Genomic DNA, 24,233 nt, shown 5'->3' with positions numbered 1-24,233 from the left:
TGGAGCAGCGGCCTTACAAGGACGTCTGGACGTTCTAGCTTTCCCTGAGAGCCTCTGTTGCACACCTTGACTGAGACTAAACGTGTTAACGGATCTTTCACAACTCTGCCGTTTCTGCATGACGATACGTCGAATTACGACTTGCACCGGTGTGCTCGTACGTCCATCGGGCTCGCTTCGATCCGACATCGATCCTCGCTCAAGCGTGTACAGACCGTATCCAATTTGTCACCGATAGCTAGGTACAGATTTTACTGCTATTTTCTTACGAGCAGTTTCTTGGAATTGGTTTCACGTACGTTAATGAATCACGGTGTTATCTGTCCACTAATGCTATGTCTATTAATTATCTACTATCGAAATGTTATATGTTATATTATATGTCTTTGATGTTTTATTAGACTTTTGATATATAGGCTGTCAATAAGTGTAACTTGTTCCAACATGAAACTTCGTAATCCATTGGATTTTCTTCGTTTTATATTTATTGGCGAGTTACGGTGTTATCCGTCTACCGTTGATTTATGTACTGTATGTTCCATTAGATTTTTCTACAATAAATGTCGTTTTCAAAATAGACGGTTATTTTCTGAGGAATGTTTTAACAATTATTTTTAATCGTACGTGGTGAATAGGAAGCGGTGAGAGAAGTAACCTTCTAACTTGGTACTTTCAAATTAGTCCTAACGTGTGTGCATACATCTATCAGAACATTTATATCATTTCCACAAACATGTTATTACTTTATGAATATAATATTTCCTATCGTCTAGAAAAATTTCTGTCGATATTATAGACAGATTAATTGTCACACATCATAAGTGACACGCCATTCATCAATCACACCATTGCAAAACGACTGACCTTTCGAAGATCGATCGTACCCAAGCGTCGTAGTAAAAACTGAACATGACTCATTTAGTAACATGTTTCGTATTGAAAGAAATGTAAACGTTCTAGCTATAGTACATTAACCCTTTATAAATTACTTCTTCTTACACATTGTAAGTATACCAGCATCGAACTATTAATTTGTAGCTGTTGCTATTTCTTGAAATTAAAGTAAACAGGAAGAGATTGTAATATTTTTTCTCGCCGGTAAAAGGAATTCTTATTTATAGAATATAAGACAGTTTTCAAGTAGAAAAGTTACATTAGAATATTTAATCCTTCGTGCGTGAAGGACTTACTGTTACAGAGTAATTACTTTTTTATCGTTCCTTTTTTCTAGTCGATAAATGTGAATAATTAAATGTATGTACAATGATATCAAAGATGTAACATTTTAATCGACTACAATAATATAGCGTAAGTTGTGTTAACCTGCTAACTAGAGATCGCTTCTCGATGAAACTTCCTTTTGATCAGAAAAAAAAAAAACAAACGAAGGTTCAACAAGAAGAAAACTGATTCCGAGTAGACCTTGCAAGTGTAAAAAAAAGGAAGTCCATAATCGTTGGTAATATACGTTTCAAAGGTAAAAACCGGAAATCTCAATAAATTAATCCATGGTAAACCTTGCAAACATAAACAGACCGAGGATCTCTAGAAATTTATTCATAGTAAACGTTACGAGTGCAAGAAACGAACATACTTATAAACTGATTCATAGTAATGTATCAACGTAAAAACCTAAAGACCCTTTTACAATCAAATACTCTATGCCAGTTAACACAACAGAGTAACCCAAGCAAACAAACAGCTCCTACCTTCGTTGTTGAAGCTCTCGTCATCGAACACGATCTTGACAGTGGTCGAAGAAGAAGAAGACGAAGAGGAGGAAGAGGACTCGTTCGATCGTTCCACTAGGAAGCTCAAAGTCTTTTCCACAGTATCGAGGCTTCCATGTACATTTCTCTCTATCGTCTCTTGTTTCACTGTGCGCACACCAGTCCATAATATCACCAGGAATAGCACCAGAAGCACGATGCTGATCACCGCGACGATGGTCGAGGCGCGATTCGAGATCCGCGACATATCTGCGACTCCTCTGCCAGCCAGGCACATTTAACTTGCTTTATTATTCGCTATTCCTCGGCTCGTTAACCACCGAAAGATCCGAGTCAGAAGAAGTGAACCAGAGCGAGAGAGAGAGAGACAGAGAGAGAGAGAGAGAGAGAGAGAGAGAGAAAGAGTGATAGAGGGAAAGGGAGGAAAGGAGAAAAAGAGAGAGAAAGAGAGGTAAGAAAAAGGATCCTGGCCCGATCCGTCCGGTTACACGCCAGCCGGTCGAGCAGTCAGTCGATCATTTTCGTGGCTTCGAGCTACGTGAAGACGAAGACGGAGGAGAAAGGAGGGATTATCGCGGCGGCACCAGGTCATTCGCCACTCTGCGCCACCCTCGAGCGCCCATAGAGTCCTTCCTCGCAGCCGGTGATCTCAAGGTTTCCCTTCGTTTCGCCTTCCTCCTCTCTTCGATCCTGTTTTTCCCTCGCGGAGAACCAGCCGGCTAAATCCAACCGGGATCCAACCGCGGAATGCCCATTAAGAGGCTCGACGATCTTCGATTCGCCGTGCACCGCCAGCTATCTACCACGACGTCGTTATCTTCCTCCTCGGATACTTCCTCGCTAGTTTACGCGCCAGGATCACGTCCTTGCCTTCGACATATGACCTGGTGAAACGAATTCCGGATCGTTAAGAAACGAGCATAGTAGAGGAGGAGATGGTTTCTCTAAGGGGTAATTTTTCCGATGGAGCTCTCGGAGAAGTGGTTGATGCGATGGATAGCGCGGCTTTATGGTGGCTCGCAGTCAGTGAGGGTCCGTGGGCAGTTCCGGTTTCATTCTGAGCTGAAAACAGAAGGAGTGACGATTTTAGATTTCGCTGGTGATAATTTTGTGTTACACGTGTGTGTGTGTTTTTTCATCGTTAAAGTGTCTGCTGAGACAGGTTTATTAGGGAGAAAGAGATGTAACTCGTTCTTTTTGTAGTTAGATTTCTTAAGCAGAGAATTCATTTGTAATATAATACACCGTCGAGTTGTCACACGTCAAATATCCAATTTGTTAAATTTTTACATTGCTCGATATAATTCGTTAAAACATCGGACAGATCATATGTTACAACTTAATATTTTCAACATGTACTGTATAATAATGAATTTCGTTAATTCTGCCATTTCTTCCAAACTGAACAATTTAACTATATAACTTTGTTTCAATTTATATGAAACAAAAACGAATACGATTTATTTTAACCTTCCTTACTCTGCGAGTAAGTAATACACGATATTATTTTACTTGGACTGGAAAATTAACAAATATATATTGCTTCGACAATAGATATCGTAGCAGCGGCTCGTTCAACGATCAGTTAAATTGCAAGCCAGGTGATTAACTAACTAGAGGATGAAAGGGGAAACAAAAGAAAAGCACAAAGAAGAAAATCGTCTGGACATGGTGAAGAAGAGAATGATTTCCATGATGAGGTCACCGGCACAGGAGATGATTTCTCCGTGTCGGGCAATTTAACCGTGCGAATCACCGTGAAACCGATTCGTGTCGCGTTAAACATTTACGACGCGCTGCGTCGTTTTCTTATCGCGCGACACGGAGACCACCGCGCAAATAAATTTCCGATCGTATCTTCGAGAAAGGAAGGGAAGCGAGAGAAGGATCAGCGATTAATCGACGCGTCGCTGATTGGATCGAGCAGCCGCGTTAATTCGGAAATAATTGACTCAAGCCACGCTTGATTGAGCTGAAAATCACCTCTCTTAGCTCTCTTTCAGACGATCAAACCGAGGAGGAATGGATTAAAGATTATTTGTCGTTTTGTCTGTGTCGAGTTAACGCCGTGAATGCGTATTTCTGATTGTACGAAATTACAGGGAATAACTGCAAATCATATAAGTGGAAAGAAAAATGTTATTTTTGTTGTTTGCTCGAGGTCTGTGGCACATGAGAGAACAGAGAACGCGCGGAGAAATAGGATTTGGTGAAACCGAGAGAAAGCTGAGGAATTTCTTGAAAAATTTGGAGACTAGAAATATCGGGAGATTTTACGTTTAAGAGCTGGAAAGTGCGAGAGGCGAAAATTGTAGACGTGGACGACTAGAAAACTTGGAAATTGATAAACTAGAGAGTCTAGGAAATTCTCGGAAATTTCAAAGTACGTGATCATTGCGAAATTCGAGAGAAAGTTTGCGAATTATAAATTCTAGACGTGGAAAGCTCGAAAATAGAAAATTTGCCAGTTGAAAATTTAAAACGTTGAAGATTTCAAGCTAGGAAATTCGAAAGTAAACGAAAATTTGAGAATCTAAGAATTTGAGATTTAGAACAATGAAGAATCGAATATACAGAAGTTCAAATTTCGAGAGTTTGATAATCTAAAACTTACAAGATTCGAGAATTGGAATGTTGGAAAATTTATTAATTTGAAGGTCTAGAGATACAAAAATAGAACCTGGATATACCAAGTAAAACTTCTACTTTCTCATTCTACTATACCTAATGATATAAAACTTCTTCGCTCAAATGTGTCTGCTGGAAGCAAGTTTTTTTCTAAAACACTTTCCTCGTCAATCACATCGAAACGTTTCCGTGATTCGCTCTACATAACCATCCTAACCATTCGGGTAACGTAATCACCAGCATTAACACTCAAACGGGCGTAACATCATTCAGCATAATGCTGCTGCCATAACTTCCTCACTTGAATCTACAAACACGTGACGGGAGTCTAAAATTCTAGTTCCTCTTTCAGCTTCGAAAACCACAAGAAAGTGTTTGGTAAAAATAACGTCAAAATTATTTCTCACTTGGTGCGCGAACGAGGTCGTTTTCCGTTGAATCGCGATTGGCGGTACGGTTTCAAACGTGGTAGCCCTTGAGCTTTAATTTACGACGAGCAGCCACGAGGATCGCAGAAGCGAGCAGAGAAAAAAGGATCAAGCAATGAGAAACAGAGAAACAAAGATCTTACCCTGGCAAATCACCGATTTCAACCAACACGAATTAAAAGTTTGAGCTTTTCATGATATACACGTGGCTGTGAAAAGTATTTGTAAAACATTGCATTTATTGTTACACTTCTATGCCGATTAATTACATCTCAATATAATATATTTCGTATCGTTTAATAGTAGTTTCGCACGATTTCGAAAATTTGATACTATCAGAGTGAAATATAGAAATTAATAAAAAGACATTTTATTAAAAAATATTGTATGTGGTATTTACAAATATCTTTTTTATTCTGAGGCTTGAAAACTAAATTTTGAGAATTGGAATTCCTAATTCTAATTGTTCATCTGAATATTCAATTTAAATCTAATCTAATACGCTTGTAAAGTTCTCACTCGAAAATGAGATCTCGTTTTTTTTTTTCATTTCTTTGATGTTTATTTCATGCAGTTGAATTAGGCTTCTCGCAGTCTATCGGAAGCTAAGCGAGGATTTAGTTTGGTCTGTCGACGACCGGAAGCGAGTATCGGTAATTAGACCAAGTCAGACGGGGTATAAATAGCGCTCAACGATTTCTTTCATGCGTTTCATCGAACGGTTGTCCAAATCTACTGCTCGGCTCTGCTTAATTGTAAAACGGTCTGGTTTTTGTTTCTCGAGGATTTTAGTATTCGTCGATGGATTTGTAGGCTTGTCGCGATAAATTACTTTAGAATTCTAGAGTGTGATGGATTAATGTTTCGTATGACTTTATAGTCTAATTTCGTTCGTGAAAGAAGAAAGAATCGTATTTCGTACGAAGCGTTTGATTTACGAAACGTATCCACATAGAAGAAGATACTCATAAAAATCACAAACTCACAAAGAATGTGAAATTTTCGAGGAACAAGCATTTAAAAAAGCGTTCGAGAATCCTGCAGACTTAATTGTTTATGACTTAAACAATCGGCGTATTTCGATAGAAAATTGTGATAAACGAGGATGAATTGTTTGACTACAATTACTAAGATGTTCCATAAAATTATATGAATCAAAAGCGAGTTATAGTTTCGAGAAAATTAACGCGCGCATTAATCGCTATATCTATGTTTTATATAGTTAACAAACTCTGAATTACATTCTACATAAATTAATACACAAAATTGCAAAATATCAAGTATCAATATATATATGTGTGTGTGTATGTACTTCAATACGTATACTTAGAAAGTAATGTTACTCATTAGCAAACACAATACCTTGAAAAACAAAATAGTCAGAACGTCGAACTTCCAATGAAACTTAAGTTTTCACAGTACACACGGAGAATTAATAAATCTCGCGCGAGCATTCATTAGCATTTATCGTTCAAAGAAAACATCATCGATCAAGGATCCAAGAGCGGATTATTCAAAGACGAACCGTGGACAGACCTAACAATCGCCAACTTAAAGCTTCAAGGACCTTTTCGTCGTGCCTCTAACTCAGGCCAATTCTACGCGATTCTAACGAACCTTCGCAAACCAACCGACCACAGAGTTCCCTTTGCTGTGGTAGAAAATCGAACATTACAACAACGAACGGTATAAAAGCAATGAAAAGTGTATACTATTGCGGTCTGCGTGCAACATAGTGGCTAACTACACTACCATTCAAAAGTATACAAAAGGCATTTGCATATATCTGATAAGATTTATTCGAATTGGAAAATTACAGATAAATCAAACTGCAATGATTTTATTATTTATGTGCGGTGGAATATCGTGACGCGATTAAATTAGTTTTTAAAAGACAATATATGGTAATAAAGCTGCTATACGCCACTATCAAACCTCCAGGGACTGCAGTTTTATTTCATCTCTTATTGAATTAATTCAATTTCTGAGTTATTAATTAAATGAACATATCGAAGATCAAGCAGTGAAACGGCGCGTAAAAGTTAGGCAAAATGTAACATTGCTGGTTATTGTTTCTTCAAGATGCACGGTACGTATTGGAGAATACGTTAAAAAAGTGCACTACAGAAATTGAAGGTAAAGAAGTGTAACAATTCAGGAGAAAAATAGAAATTAAATGAATCGAAGAAAACAAATCGAAGAACAAGGAAGAACGAAAATGTTGAGAAATTCGTGAATGGTCCACAAAGAATTTACCTTAAGGTACTTCATTTTACCGGTGATTTCAAAATAATCAGGAAAATATGAAAATTATGTATCTAATTTTACAACCGAACAAGATTATCTAAAACAGGGCAAATAGAAGAATTTTGGTAACATAGAATTAATCAACGTCTTAATAAATTTTACAAATTCCCATATATCCGATATGTAAAACGAACCATAATATTGTTCCCTAATAAAAAAATTGAAAATATGCTTTATCGTGTGTCTGCTGTAATTTTCTATTATTAATTCATCATTAATTTGCATAGTCTTTCGATGGAATTTAAATACTGTTACGTACAAATGGATCAAAATGTCAAGATATTTGTAAAAGGTAGTTGACCACAGTCTGGTATCTTCGAGCAACATAAACGCGCACCACGGTAATGAAAGCTAGAGAGAAGCATTATAGAGGCGGTGTGCCGAGTCTGCGGCCAAGAGGAACGACGACGACGTCGCCGAGTGAAATATAAAAGCGGCGCTCGACGTCGGCTGCTGACCTCGCCAGTCACTTAAGGTCTGGGTCAAACTATTCTTGTCGCGTACCTTTCCTAGTCCGATCCATCGATCGATCAATCTTTGTCTGCGAATTTCTGTCTGCTGGCTAACGTGCTGACACACGAGTTAGTTTCTCGCGAACGCGTGCACGCGTCTCGATTACTATCGGATATTATACTTGCGAAATGTTTCACGCTAATTTTATGGCTTTTTGGGATAATCGTCTTTTACATCTTTTTCGCATTTTGGATCGGAGAAAAGAGGAGAAGATATGTTCGTGAATGTAAACGCGTGTCTATTTATGGTATTATGGTTAGTTAGAAATTATTATGATTATCCTGGAAGTAGAGTGAGCTTGAAACTATTCAAATAGTTTTCAAGTGATGTAGACAAGTTTCATGTGCAATGCAAATAAAATTAAGCAAAATGCGAGAATTTCGGGAAATTTGAAATTCAAAATATGGAACTCCTCGGAGTTGGGAAACTGCAAAGTAGGGAAGATCGAAAGTTAAAATATTTCTGGGTCGAACAATTCGAATCTTAGAATTAAAGAATTGAGAAATTTGAAAGAAAAATGAAGACTTTGGTAATTCGTCAGCTTAAAAATTTCAATGCTAGGAAACTCGATTTTACAGAGCTAAATATCTTCGAACTATAATAAGGATTACCCAAAGATCATACTATCTCTCCCTAATTTAACTCTAGCTACGATAATGACATAAAACAATAACGCTAAAATGAAAATCATCCGCAACATATCACAGAAATTAAGTAACAAATCCAACAATTTAATAACTAAGAATTTCCTCTCAATTTCCCTTATAATTTAAACGTATTTTTCTTCAAATGAAATTGATGACTTTTCATTGCTGTTGAAGTTTCTACTATTCGCGATCGATTCTGACAAGATATGAAAATTAGTAGAAAATATGAGACGAATATAGTTTCCTTATCGATTCAAAGATTGGCCACATCCAACGTATACCATTCGTATTCTCTTAACTGGAATTTACATAAAGGAATGTGGTGGGAGAATTTATGAGGATGTATCTGATGCCTGTGGTATTTTCAGTCAATCACTTATCCATTTGTAACGTGATGCTTCTGCAATTTGCGCCAACTTGTATCGAGTCGTTGCACTTTCAAAGTTTATTCTTCAAAGTTCCGCATAACAGACATTGTTTCTTCCTTTATAAACTCGTCTGGAAGCGATCGCAATCGTTTATAGAATGTATTATTAGTTGTACATATCTGATCTTCATTAATATTCAACTAACAACTTCGATTTATGACTGTGACTTAATCAGCTTCCATCGATTATTGTCAGTGTATCGAGAATTATCGACACTTTGCATATGAGCATTTTATTGCGTGTACTTTCAATTATTTCACAAGATAATAAAAATCCTGTATATTACACGATGCATGAACGTTTTTTCTTTTTTTTCTTTTAAATAGTCTGACGACTGTATACGAGAACTTGCGTTATTTGATTTAAAAAATTCGAATGTTTTCGTATTTTAATAGGCCAATTTTTAACACACAAATATATCTGTGCATATAAATTTTCTAGAACAATTTATGATGCAAATTTAGATTTTTACAAGCACAACTAAAAAAAAAAAAAAAGAAGGCTCAAGGTAGATGTTTGTTTTACTTACTAAATATTATGATAATCGCTATAATTTAAATATTTTACCTGCTTTTGCACATTATGTGCATTCTCGCAACTTTCAATTCCCCATAAATGCATAAAAATCCGCATTTCACTGATTTCATCGATGAAATACAAATTTCTTCCTCGATCCGAATAAAATTCGATTCAGGAAGATGTTAATGGTTCGTGTAATAGTAGGAGCATCAAATACTAAGATTGAAAACGACTCGCTCGTTTATAATAGCTGTTTGCACGCCCATTTCTAAACGAAGCATAAGAAAATCGCTTAGGCAAATTCGCGAGTGAAGCGAGTCTCATAAATATCGGTGTCGCGCGAACACGCGCACACGTCACAACTTAAATCTTACACGCGCGGTCCACGGGCTTTCTTTTCGCGATCCGCTCGAGTATCATTCAATGTTCCCCAAACGACAGGCGTTCATTAAATTTCAATTCGCATGCCGTCGCCACGAATAAAATTCGAACGTGCCACGTCTGTTTTTCGCGATCCGCTGTCTGGAGTAAACACGGCCAGAATAATACTTCTAACCAGTGGAAAATTCAGGGAAATAATTTTCTTTCGAATTTACGACAAAGATGTTTTGGACAAACACGTGATGTTGGTTCTTAGAAATTTGGAGAAAATTACGTTTCCTTTTCTACGGAGATATCTTGATTAAAAATGCAAGCTTATTGTTAGATCGTTATTAATGAATAAATCGTTATTAGATCATTGTATTAACAGTGGAAGGATTACTATCATTAAACTATTGTTATTTTATTTTTATTTTCATTATAATTAATAATTATTATTCTTATTCTATCGTCATACGTTATTTCCTATTAAATACTATCGTAATTAGTATCTTCACTATAATTTTCAATTTGGATACCTTCGAGTTACTTATTGGCAATAGTATTATTTATAATTAAAAGTGCGTAAGAATTTCTACAGCTAGCTACAAGCTACTTATCTCGATGCATACGAAATTTTCCATGGACATTGCGCCTCTTGATCATTCTCAATTGAAAGAAGCGCCCAACAGTCTGACCTTGGAGGAATTCTGACCTGGCACCGTTCGACATTTTCTCGAATAGTATGCAAAAAGGCGATCCTGTCCAGTTACAAGACGAAACATCCCGTGATTGCAAAAGACAGTAACATAAAGCATATATCGTTGTGTCTACATTAGGATAAAAGAATATTTAACTAATCGTTAAAGAAAAATTAATTTATCAGTATCAAAAAAATAAATAAATAAATAAATAAATATATAAAACATATAAACTCTCTGTCTCTATCTATCTATCTATCTATCCCTTTTATTACAATCTTGACTTAGTTTTGATAATTTTTAATTTCATAACATGTTTTCAAAGAAAACGTTAAAGATGGTAATAAACTTCCTCGAGCCTTTTCAAAGGAATGGCATAAGTATAGTCACAAGAAAAGATTATTTGAACATATAAATATTAATAGAAATTTTTTCCTTTCCTTTATGTGTCTACATAGTTTTGCGTCTGGAGTTACGTCTGGATGATTTAATCCAGTCAGTGTGCTATTTTTATACATCGCTGAATATTTACACAGGACGGACTAACAAACATTATTATTTTAAATATGTTCGAAATTACGGAAATAAGGACAATAAATTTTATTTGCTACCAAAAATGATTATAACTAACTTGGATTCGAAGATTTTTTGATACTGAGGAGGTGGTGTTAACGACACGTATTACGAAATTATTTATAATCGTTTTCAATGTCAATTACGTATATCTTTTTCTCAACTGAAGAAAGATACATAAAAAGACAGTAACGCGCATCCTACTACCGTAGCGAGGAACTTTAAAAATAGCCAAGACACCGGTCTGGACCTTAATACACAAGCTCTCTTAGATATCATACTGTTCCCTTATCGTGCGTTGACCCTGGCGCCAGATTAAACTGTCATCAAGATCTGTGAATTATACTTCGATTTCAATTTTAATTCTAAGGATATTTCTTTGCTAATTAATCAACGACTATTTATTATTAATATGCAGTTGTCCATTTATGATAAATCTCTTACGGTTTACCATAACTTTGAAATTATATACGGATACATTTCTCCTATCATCGTAATTTAAAACAATAGTTAGACAGATAAGAAAATCATTTTCATTCGAATATGATTCATATTGAGATACGTATCTTGTAACTTCTATGTAAACACCTTGATTGAAATTTTATTATAGTCTACGTATACGACGTATAGCTATTACGAAATATAATTAGAATAGTTAGGTCTCATTACGCTAACAGTGAAATATTAAGAAATTCTTTGTAACACACGCGACATATCCGCAACAGTTTTCTATGGCAAACGTTGAAATACCTTGACAAATCACCGTAAATAGATGGAACTGGTAGAAGTTCATTTAGTCAGACAACAAATAGAATTTTGTTTCAATATGGATTATGTTTATATATTTATATTGCATTACGTGTATATTCATATACTAAAAATACTTAATTAAACTAATTAAAATTTCAGTCTAATAAATAGACTTTAGATTTCTTTAAACGAAATTCTATTCTATTCTATTATATCATAACTAAAATATATTTAATAAAAAAGTACGATTCTAATAAATGGAACTCAGGTGAAATTCCACCATGCAAAACCTATAACATATCCAAATGATGTCAGACTTTTGCACAGTGCTGTAGGATCGTTTGAAATGGAGGAAGAGGAAGGAACAGAAGGAACACCGATCACGAATCGTCTTGCTAGACGATATTAACGAATTCAGAACGGACACGTTCGGATCTTAGATCGGCGACAGAGTGTCACGTTACTTCGCAATGCTTCGGAATGCAAAATCGCGACGTTCGGACGAGTAGGTCTCGTTGCTTACGAAGGCCTCTCTCGTCGCGTAGTGTCGAAACACCATGATCCAACCTGAGGAACCGGAGAACCGGCACACAGTGCATCGAATTCGCACGCCGCTGCGTTTTCCAAGATTTTACGTTAACTCATTTTTGCACTTTGCAACTTTTATATCTCGTACACACGGAGAAGACAACATTAAGTGAAGTTTCACGGAAAGCAAAACTGGAAATTTGACTGTCCAAAATTTCATTCCATATTCGTAAATTAATCGTAAATTATAATTAATCGTAATTAAGTTTCCTGATAGACGATTTTCTCCTTTTTTAAATCTTCCTTCGATTCTATCAAATTTTCTCTTATCGGATCAACGAAAATATCGTGGCAATTGAACTACAATTTTAATAAATAAAATATTCGCAACATAGTAAACTGCTGTTTCTCAATAAAGATCGATATACATGTCCGTTGAAAAGATTGCATTTGTTTGTTCCAAATAAACATTAACCGCTCGTAAAGTGAACAATATAAGAAATAATTTCGTGACTTAGCGTATGTAGGATATTGCGAACTGAAAATAAATGGCTGGGAGAGAAGACTGGAATTGCAGTAACAGCAATGAATGAGAAGCAAAACAATCAAGAATTACCAGGAAGTGGAGATGGGTTTAAAGGACGGTGAAAACCAAAGCTGGTTTCAAAATAACTACGCTTATCCCGAATTTATTTGCCGATGCTTCGCATATTTTTCCGTTTATCTTAAGAACATCCGCGCATAAATTCACGCGACCAACAGGTCGGAAGATAATCATTGCAGATAATGTTTTATCGATCGATCTTATAAGGGAACGTGAAAGACTTGTTATCCTTCGTTTTAGGAAAAATTTTCCAAGCACGGGACACGGCGTTGCATTCGACGTGAAACAAATTACAAGAAAATTGAGTCGCCTATATGTAATTTATCGGCATTCATAAATATCACCGCTGGACAAATTGTACTTTTTTAATGAAAGTTCCTGTTATAAATCACAACGCTCTTCCAATCGAATTTCTATCATTTATGGTATTTGTTGAAAATCTAATTAATAATCCGTTATACTTATAAGATAGAAGCTTCCTTTAATTTGAGAATAATTTACTTAGTGAAACTGTGTACTGGGAAAATTAGAGAACTTGTTAACTTGTAGTCTGTATTCTTATAGAACAGTCCGGAATTTCGTGACTCTTCCAACTTACTGAAACAATTTCAGTAAAATTTTAACCGAATATTCTACTTGTAGTTTCTCTTTATAAATACTTTGGGAATATGACTATACGAAGAGTAAAAAAAGTAGAGAAACCAAGAAATGGTAATTTTTATTCTCCTAATGTAAGTATCATTATCCAAACTCCTGCATTTGATAGATTCAGCAAATCTTAGTAGGAAACGTAAGAAAATTTTGTAAAATTTGCGTTTCTACGTCTTAAAAAGAGTGAGATTTGGACGTAAATGAAGCAATAATTGTTCAACAATTGTAGCTTAAATTTCGTTTCAATAATAGGACTTGAGTTTCAATGTAAAAATTTATTCACTTCTGGTGAATATGAAGGAAATAATTTTATTTTTCTTGAATATCTTTTAAATACTAAAAAGAAGACAGTTTCCAGAGTATCCAAACGTCCGTAAAAGTCGATCGAAACTATTTTCAGAGAAACAGGAGGATTACTCATTGACAACTTGTTTATCGAGTGCAAGGAAAAAAGATAAAGAAACTGGAATGTGACAAAATGACACGTGATTTCTCTTTTGAAAACGCGGCGGCCAACTTCCGCCTGTTATTATCGATTTTTAATTAAGTTCGGTGCTCGATTATAAGAAGCCGCGAAGCTCGTTTAACCTTTATTTACGGCCTTCGATGTTCATGCATGAGAATGCAACTAATTTACAAGCAGTGTCGCCGAAACGAAAAGAAAATTTACGAGACGGAGAAAGAGGAATAGTGATTTTTACGGAACGAACCTGTTCGTAAAACGACAGGATCAGCTATGGTTTTTGTATTTTTAAATAATTAATTTCCAATTCTTGAAACAACTTTTTTTAAATGCGTATACAAATTTATCTGAAGATGGCTCATTATGATGTAAAAAACGAATGGAAATCCTTCTATTTTGTGAATATCCTCTATTTTTATTCGGTTTCTTTCGTGTGTTTGATCGAATAAATATTAACCGATAGAGTTGAAGTCAAATAAAAGAATATAAACTTGTAGACCAGAAATATTTCTGGTAACATGATATTAATTGAAAAGATGTGCGATTATAAAAGATATTTAAAAACGTTTAAAGTATGGCAAAATAGATATTAATCTTGTGTTATTGATGTATTGAAAAAATATACAAAATTGCTCGAATTCATAAATAAAATAAGAAAAGAAACGAAAAAATCTTCCGCGTTATTCGTGTATTAATATATTCTTTAATCGTTTGATTGATTAAATAATTTTGATATCAGCAACGTGACATCAGTCGAAAAATATCGCAATTAATAAGATATGTAAAACATTACACGACACAGAAAAAGAAAACAAAAAATGAATCTTATTTTTATGTAATCTTTTTTTCATTTGAGAATATACATAAATTCAAATTTATGCAATTAATATTTTAGTCAGGAGGTAGATAGGACTTTTTTAAATGACGACTAGAAAATTAGAGATTTATGTGATATATGTGATTTCGATGCAATTCTGTACTCGTGAACAGAGATGTTATATCGTTCTGCTTCGCGTAACCTTTTCATAAAGTTCGTGTAACCTATGATACACGAGGATCTGATAAAACGTTTGTTTCGCTATTAGCGAAAAGTTATAATTGGCGCCGAATAATCTTATCTTTCCGAAGTTATTTTACAATTAATTTATTTGAATTCTTGTAAATAATTCGACGATACGGTAATTCCGGATGCTGTTAAAATCATTCGGTTCTTAAATATCTTAGACTCTTATTTGAAGAGTGTACATGGAACAAAAAGAGTACAATTTTGCAATTGCAAGCAACTTATTTTTCTCTTTTAATAAATACAAGTTTAATTTAGAACAAAATTGGTTTAAAAGTTTCGACTACAGATTAATGCGCTTTTTACGATAGATAATCGATGAAAAGTCAAAGGTATTTCATTATCCGAAAGAATTACTTGAGACAGATTTACTTGTTAAACGAGATTGCACAAAAATCATAAAATGCAGAGCAGAAAGCTGAAAGTAATATTTTAATACGAATCACTATACTTTTTATCAAACTTTCTATGTTAGGAGAGTAGCGGTACGTGTATCTGAATGAATTAAAATGGAAAAATTCTGATAAAAAATATATCTGAAACTAAGAAAAATAAAATTATAGATATTACGTTAAACAGAACTATGTTTGAATACGGAAACATATTTTTCTATCGAATACTATTCGAACCTGCAACTACGATATACGCAGAAAATTACGAATATTTCAGGAAGTAATTAAAATTCCGAATAGAAGCATTCGCAATATATTAAAATATAATCCAATATAAATCAAAAATAAAATTAAGACGAAAGAAAAAGAAAGGATTATTTGAACTGTAATTCAACTACTGACGAAATTTGTCTAAACCAAAGAAACAGAGTTTCTCGAGTCACGATGTGCATGTAAAATTTTACTGAATGAGCGATAAATAGCTATCTGGCTCTCGTGTTTCGTATATCATCATTGACCTTTCCTTTAACGTGGCAGACAACTTGCGGCGTTGGCGAAATTTAGAAAAAAGCACACACAAGAAAATGAGAGTTTACAAAGACATCGTACGCACGAGGAATACCAGCACGAAAATAACGCGAACGAAAACAGACTTAACCCAACCATCTTGTTGAATGTCTCCCTTATTTTTTCGGGATACCACGAAGCGTCCAAATAAAAAAGAGAAAATAAGATCGATCGATTCGCGGGCAACCTTGGTCTCTAACATCTTGCAGGCATGATTCAGCGATAAAAATTCTATTACCCAATCCAAGGGATTTAAATACTAACGAACGAGAGAACGTGAACCTGGCGATAGATACCGAACTTGGTAGATAAGACAATGAATAAATTAAATTTTAGATATTAGATAATAGATAATTGATTCTTATTTCAGTGATTTATGGTAGTTTCGGCTATATTATTTCATTTTAGTTTATATTCGGTATTTTATATCATAGACACGACCAATAACGTTTAAGACATGTAATAAGGATTAAAATTAAATGTGTACAATATAATTTTCAAATTAAATTGCCTACAGATCTCTAAAAGAAACCCTAAATTTAATCAAAATTATCGTAGTCGCCTGTGACTTAACAATATCAGCTGAGAGTTAAAAATTAAACATTGAATATTAAATGAATAAGTTTGTTGGAAGAAATCTGAAATGAAATAGATCGAGTTTAAAAAAATGACTTAGATATACGTTATGCAAAATATTGAATGAAACACTTTAAGAATGTTCTCCATTGTGCCTTAAATACTATATGAGAATTTCTGCGGATTTCTGCGGATTTCTACGTTGAATCGAGCTGCGTAAACATTGACTAAGCCAATTTCATCGTAATATTCACGTTGTGTGCTGAGAAACACGTGGAAAAAAATTCGCAACGGGAAGAGAAATTTTTATATATTAAAAATCGCTGCTTTAAAACGCTGTTATACGAATGCAAGTTACATACAAGTTTCCTAATTTTTTATCGATCATTTATTTATCTATGTTATCTTTCATTTCTATCTATTTGCAATAAAACTGAATCTTTCCATAGAGAAAATTCGTTACCGGCAAATATAAAATTTTAACATTCCGAAAACAGAATAACTAAAACTTATTGTTCGCCCGTTTCATCACAGAAACACGATTATTTTCAGAGAGATAACCTAATCAGCATATTTATTAATTCCCGAATTTACCAAAATAACCGTGATATTTTATGATTTTTGAAAAAGAATTTTCTAAAAAGTTGTCATCCTTCTAGAATAACCGCTTTCGCTATCTAAGATTTAATCGTACAAATATCAAGCAATAAACTGTAATACATATGTAGTGTAAAAATGTCTTAGAATAGTCTACGTCGAGAAAAAAAGACTAACATATATAACAGCGTACCTAAAGAAATTCAAATATTCGCGCTCTTAAATTTGCGCGCCAAAAGCGATACGACTCTTTGACTGTCAATGTCAATGGAACAAAGAAAATTTATGATCGTCTCAGCCTAGCGTGGTGTATTAAAAATAAAGAAAAATATAAATATTACATAAGGTTTCGTCGTGATAACGAAGCCACGAATCTAACCATTTTTTTGTGCGTTTACTTTAACAACCATTCTTAAAAATCATTGACACGACTGCATGCATAATTCGCGTCGATCGAGTTGCTCAATGTGTGAAACAATCCACCACTTACCTCCTACTACGCGAAGAAATTATCATATCATGTAAAACGCTTTTACTTTTTCAATCTCCGTTTATCGACACTTTACATTTGTTTCCTTCAGCTGATACCGCGACTGTTTAAAAATTCCGCCAATGGAATCTCACTCATTACCGAAGATATTGTCAACAAACAAATAATATACGTTATATACGATCCTTTCCACGAATTTCAACTCAATACGTTACACTTCCCAGTAATAAAAACGGTCATTAAACCTCGAAAACGCAATTTTGCAACAATACTACGTAACTCGAATAATCGAAGTTGATCGATAGTAATATCGCGACTTTTCACGCTACCGGCGACCAATTGGAGCATTTCCCTCCAAAATCTCAGGAAGGAACCGCGAACTCTATCGTCAATGGCAGTTTTCACACCATTCGACTTTTCAAATAAAAATCACATCAGAACTTTAAAATTTCTAGCTTAAGTTTTAATTCCAATTTTGTAATTTTGTAAATACAACTAAAGAAATAGATTTTAAATAGAAATTTGTATCTCTTAGTTGATATTATAACCTACAATGTATTTATTGTGAATATTGCAATATTACTGTACTTTAAATATTTTGTATATTTTTGCATATTATATGTATTCTGTACATTCTTCCATCCTTAATTTAATTCGAGAGGCTTAAGATTACAGATTTCCCATAAACGCATAAACATCATAGTCTAAGGTTAACTTCTCTATCGTGTCAATCTATCACAGAAGAATCTCTCTAAACTACTATAAGGCATATACACGACGTATTAGAGAAAGAGCCGGTATTATCGAACGATCGACTGGTCCACGTGTTTCTCGACGAGCACCTGCTATAGAAACGAACCTACCTTTGGATCCGCGATCGGTGTTCCAAGGATCGATATCGATTGCCCAGAACCACAGAATCTTCCCTGACACTTATCGACGTCGCACCGTGATAATTCAACGGGGAATTCGAAGATTGTACAGGAAGAACCATGGACGAAAACGCGTGTGAAGAACGAAGCGGCAGATCGTGTGTCAAGGATGACGATGGATGAAGAAGTAAAGTGAAAACACGCGACACGAGCCGCTAGCACGCACTAACTGAACTGAAAGCGAACAGACCTCTGGTATCGGGCAGCTATCCCCACCACGCCTCGCTTCGGTTCCAATAGAATTGTGCCCGTTTGTACGAGATTCAACATTTGCATCGAATGCTGTTTTAGCCCATATCGATCATTTTTCTTTGTGGCAATAATTTTAAATAAATTCCACGACATGCGACTTTTTGATCAATAGATGCTTTTTCAGTGAATCGTAGATGAAATGGGAATGAAATTAGAAAATTTCAACAATTATAAAGGAATTGCTGGAAAAAATTAAGATTACGTTTTAGAATCTTAATATATGACAAAAGATTAGTTGCATTGAAATAATAATCATCATATAGGACTGACATAAGATCGGTATTATACATATCTATAGTGGCTACGAAAAGTACATACCCTTGACACATATCCTTATTTTCCAATGGGACACTTCATTTTCATAGAATCATATTTCTTATAGTCATATGAGAATACTATTAAATAATACAAAATCGAATATATTCGGATCCAGTTAATTAGTAAATATTATATAATCTTTATTTGGTGTGCCAATTATGTTTTTTAAGTTTTATCTTTATGCTCCGATTAGATTATTATTTTATATATATCACAACAATAATGTATTTTTAATAAACAGAAAAGCATAAGACTGAAACAAACTTAAATGTAGGTAAGAAAGAAAAGAAAAGGAAGTTAGATGTGAAATATGATAATGTGATAAAGAAATCTCTAATTAGAATATTGATTAGGATAAGCTTATTTTTATCGGAAATGCTTAATTTTGCTTGTAAAAGTTATATTTGATGTAACACATACAACAGAATCACTAAGTATAGATATAAGGATACAGGGATTTAGAGATATACATATAAATATAAAAATATGTTAATTGAAAACGGTTTTCAAGCTGTGGAACCATTAAGCGACTTATTGTCGAGAAAGAACACCTGTAACTTTTTAGCTTCTTTATATGTCAAATGTTACCACTATGCAATAGAATAAAATCCTTGTTCTGTACATGGTAAACATATAGCAATCACCTGCAACAGGTGTATTACGAGTTCCTTGCAGTCCTTGTTATAGTATTAACTCGGAAATACGTACGTATAGGAAGTGAAAGTTGCATAATCATTATGTACGACATATTTATTAATTACTTTAATAAAAGATATATATTCAGGCAATATTTATATTTTATACGAAGAAATAGAAGCTACTATTATATTATATAATGCGGGAAGCAAGAGAGAAAAAGATATGAAAATTGACTGTAATGTTATAAGTAAAATGAGTCAAAAACTAGCAAGCCTATTAAAATAAATATAAAATAATAAAATATAAAAATGTCTAATAGTATAGATGAATATGTATAAATTATTCTTCTTTTACATAGTAGTCTTATTAATATGTTTATAACCAGAACACTTCATCAAAAACTGTGAAGCAGCAGAAAAGCGTGAAAGTCCGATCGAGTGTTGTTGAGATCGTTATCGAGTCGAAATAGATTAATAGATCATGGATAATCGATCATCAGAGGGAAATATCATTTCTAATGTTAAACTTGTCTCTTTTCATTCTTTCAATTTTCCTGCATTTTAATGTTACTTGATTTATTTCATAGAAGATGATATCATGTGTCAAATATTATATTACAGTTCTTGGCATCTTTCTGTTGTAAATAAAATTTCATAGGTAATTTTATGTTTACGAGTAAAATTTGTCTTCACAACAATAGGATCATTATTTTTTAAACATATTTATTGATTTAAATCATCCTATAATTACATTATTAAGTATTATATAATATAAGAGAGATATATAACGTATTTCGTACAATTTACGAACGTCATAAGAAAAAATCAAATTTATTACCAATATTTTTATCAGTAAATGTAAGAAGTAACTTTCAAGATTTCGATTATCTTTGGGAATATTGCAGAATTTAAATAAATTACATATTTAATAAAGATACTTATTGCATAATTTTATTCTTATAAAATTTGTGTAAGATCTAAAAATTAGTAAAATATTATAGTATGTTAAAATAAAAATATCACAGGCTTAAATAGAATATTTAAATATTTAAAAATCTGTGTTTAAAAGTTTGAAGTTGAGTTTGTAAATTATTTTTATCGTAATCAAACAAAAATTCTGTATATTCTATACTACTATATTCTATACTACTTTTTACAACCTATATACATGTATAATATATTCATATTTTGCCATATACACCATAAAGTTTATAATATAACTTAAAAATTAACGAATCGAGTTAACAACGATAGTGTTTTTACACATACTTCTAAGATCTTTTATAATCAACTGCTAAAATATCTTCAGTAAAATAATAGAAAATGTAACAATTTATTATTATCAGTAATATAGTATTACTTATGTTATTAATAATATATTAATATCTTACAATAAATTTTAATTCTGGCTTATTTTCGATTTGATTTGTATGTATATATATATAAGTACATACATGGACTGCATATACATTCGACTATCGTACATGCATATGTACATACTTTGTCAGGCTTCGTGCCTATCTGTACCGACACGCTTCTCTACTATGCCGACTGTTAACTTTATCGTCCACTCCATAAACCGCCCTCTCAGTGTGTTTGCCCGCAACATTGACTAACAACATTCAGCTTCTATACCTCGTCGGATAAGGAACCCAGAGTAAAAATTGTGAAAGTTCTTTTTAAGAGAAAATTCTATTTTCCCGACCATAAACCTAATTCGAACATAATCAACGGTAATCAAATTCAGCCAAACTCGTTGTTAGTCAAGTCTACCAATAGTACGCACCAGTATAAAAATTATATATACCATATATATATAAGGACATTCAATTCGCGTGGGAGCTCATTCTTTTGATCTGCGGTACAGTATAGATCGAAACAGAACTTTTATTTACTTATTAATAGCTAAATTATAATAGTTACTCTATTCATTTATAGCAATCTACTCTTAATCTAAAACAATTACTCCATTAATGTTTTACAATTATACTATTAATTTATAATAGTTACACCGTTTCATTATGACAGTACAGTTATTTACATCATAAACTGACATTTAATAAAAGTTAGCACAGTTCTAATTCAAAAACTAGTACCACAGAAGCGTAAATTTAACTTTAGCTTGTAAAAATGACCGAAATTATAAAAAGCATTACTATAATAAATTGTTGAAGGCGTCAATTTACAATAAAAGTTTAAAAATTATTAAATTCGATTGTGTTATAATGGAAAAACTAATGTTTACGATATCAAAAATCCGTTACCAGTCGATTGACATTTCGGTGCAATGTCAAGTGCATGCTAGTGGTATATAAGAAACACGCTTCTCGCGCGCGAGCTCAATTGTTCTACACCTCCCGCTCCCGGAACGTAAAGAACGGAGAAGAACTGTTAGGAATTAAATAATCGATTTATAACGTTTATAAAAAATCACTGAATGTTTTGTTCTCAAACCTTTATATTAGAGTTCCAATTTACATACTTATTAGAGTATATTCTTAATTATTGGTAAAGTTTCGAGTTTGTTATTATGTATTAACGATATTAACGATATCTTATGTTTTGTTATAGACGTATCACTGCTTCAACTTCTTCATCTTCTTTGGGAATGTTCCAACAGTGGCCCAAAAGCAAAGAATGTAAGTATTTTACATATCTTACTACAATTATGTCTATTCTGTATATTTTTCTTTGATCACTATCAATTAAGAAATACAATTGATTAAAAATTTGGGAGGTTTGCATTTTCTGAGGTTATTCTTTCATTAAAATAAAATAAGTGTTAAAGTCTTAATACCGAATTATGAAACAAATAATTAACATATTTCAGAAATCTTTCGATTCTTAATTTTTAGATTTTAAACTTTCGTACTAGAGTTTCAGTTTTTATACTTATCAAAGTTTATTAGAATTTCCACCTTTGTTATTACTAAAATTACTAAAGTTAATAAACTTCATTTTTCATTATCTCCAACTTTTCAAATAGTCAGCAATCACTCATCATGTTTTCTTCTGTAACAGATTTTTCGCAACCTCCGTTTCCACCATTGGCCTTTCCACGGTTCCAGCCTGATGTTAGTCTCCCTGATGATATTCGCTAGGATGGCACAGCATCCATGGTACGTCCTCTGTTTCTCCGCTTCGAACGGTGAGTCGCATGCATTTCTGTTCCTCCGGTCACTCAATCATGTCGTAGGATGAAAGGTCCGAATCGGCACGAGTGACTGGTTGTATTACGTAGAATTTCTTGCGAGCATAGTGACCGCGGGTATTTTTTATACCCGTGAGTAGTAACATTCCTTTTCCAAATTTATTAATTTAGGATAGGTCTTCTTGCACAACGCGATTATAAAAAATAGTTTTTTAATAGTTAGGTTAAACATATACATTTCCGAATATATTCGTGTTATTCATAAATATGCATGTTAATATTCCGTATGAATATTTGCAAATGGCAAATATCTACACGAATATACCTGTAGGACATAAATATACTTGATTTTTAGCAACGAATCGATCGTGACAATATTAAGTCACGTTCGTTTATTTCACTTTGGCTAGAATTTAAAATATGAGTTAAAATTTATTTTTTCCGTACATGGATGTGTGATATTTTACGTCCAAGAAGACACTTCGCGACAGGCAGATTTTTTAATCAAAGCAATAAGTTTCAATACTGCTTCTGCACTTTCGAATATATGCTTTGATGAAGAGATCGCCTGAGATTATTTCTTTCTTAGTAATATATTTAGAGTTAATTATTCCATTTGAACGAGTCTCAGTCTTTTTCAATTAACGCTACCTTTTTTGCAATATTAAAATTTTGTTTTAATTTATTAAATTAATAAAGTAGAGTTACTTAGTTACTATTGAATTAATGAAGTAGAGTTAATCAGAAACAAAGTAGTAAAATATAAAATCAAAGAACGTTAGTCCGTTAAATAAAAATAACATAAACTAATCATCTTTTTAGATCAGGATTTTCAGGTTTAACCCCTTCCGTGTCCATTGTCAGGATCTCATTCACGTGCCCAGGTGCTACTTGAATGGGAGAAAGACATTGGGCACGATGATCTCGAATTAAGTAATGTAATAATTTCTCAGCGACTGACGACGCGTTAGTGTATCGTGCACGACGTATTTTCCACATTATGTATGTGTGTTGTTAGGCCGTGGAATTGCGTCGTTTTTTTCTCGTTCGTTAAAACTTCCAATATTAAAAATGTCGAGACATATATCGATTCAATTTACGTCTCGATACAATCACAATTTATGATAATATCATCTTCACGATTACGTGTAATCACACTCTTAATATTGTTACCAATTGAAATTATGACCCCAAGTTTGCTTATATTTATTTTAAAGATATCATTTCCTCAGACGTGTTTATCACGTTTTACGCAATGGTCACTAGCCTTCGTCAGTCGATTTCAGGAAAACGGTACGTACCTTAGAGTATGCATGTTGTGTTAAGCTCGGGTGTCGGAGGCGTCCCGGGACGTCCTCTCTAGTGTAGGACCTTTGCACCTGGGCGTTTGTGTGAGAACCGTGGAGCGGTTGTGTTGGTGTGCCTGT

At 33.7% G+C, this 24,233-nt stretch overlaps 1 protein-coding gene across 2 annotated transcripts in view; it reads right to left on the bottom strand.

The window, feature by feature from the left end:
- Positions 1 to 18,632, bottom strand: part of LOC132906422 (A disintegrin and metalloproteinase with thrombospondin motifs gon-1) — a 181,981-nt gene extending 163,349 nt beyond the window's left edge. For both annotated transcript variants that reach the window (XM_060958597.1, XM_060958598.1), the window contains exons 1-2: positions 18,379 to 18,632; positions 1,710 to 2,792 (exon numbers count right to left, since the gene is read on the bottom strand). In XM_060958597.1, the coding sequence (XP_060814580.1) occupies positions 1,710 to 2,007 (298 nt within the window). In that variant the 5' untranslated portion in view covers positions 2,008 to 2,792; positions 18,379 to 18,632. The remainder of the gene's footprint in view (positions 1 to 1,709; positions 2,793 to 18,378) is intronic.
- Between the last annotated feature and the right edge of the window lie 5,601 nt (positions 18,633 to 24,233).

The sequence above is a fragment of the Bombus pascuorum genome, chromosome 4, assembly GCF_905332965.1.
Source record: "Bombus pascuorum chromosome 4, iyBomPasc1.1, whole genome shotgun sequence".
Taxonomy (NCBI): domain Eukaryota; kingdom Metazoa; phylum Arthropoda; class Insecta; order Hymenoptera; family Apidae; genus Bombus; species Bombus pascuorum.
The sequence above is the reverse complement of the archived record's forward strand: the minus strand, read 5'-3'. Positions and strand labels throughout refer to the sequence as shown.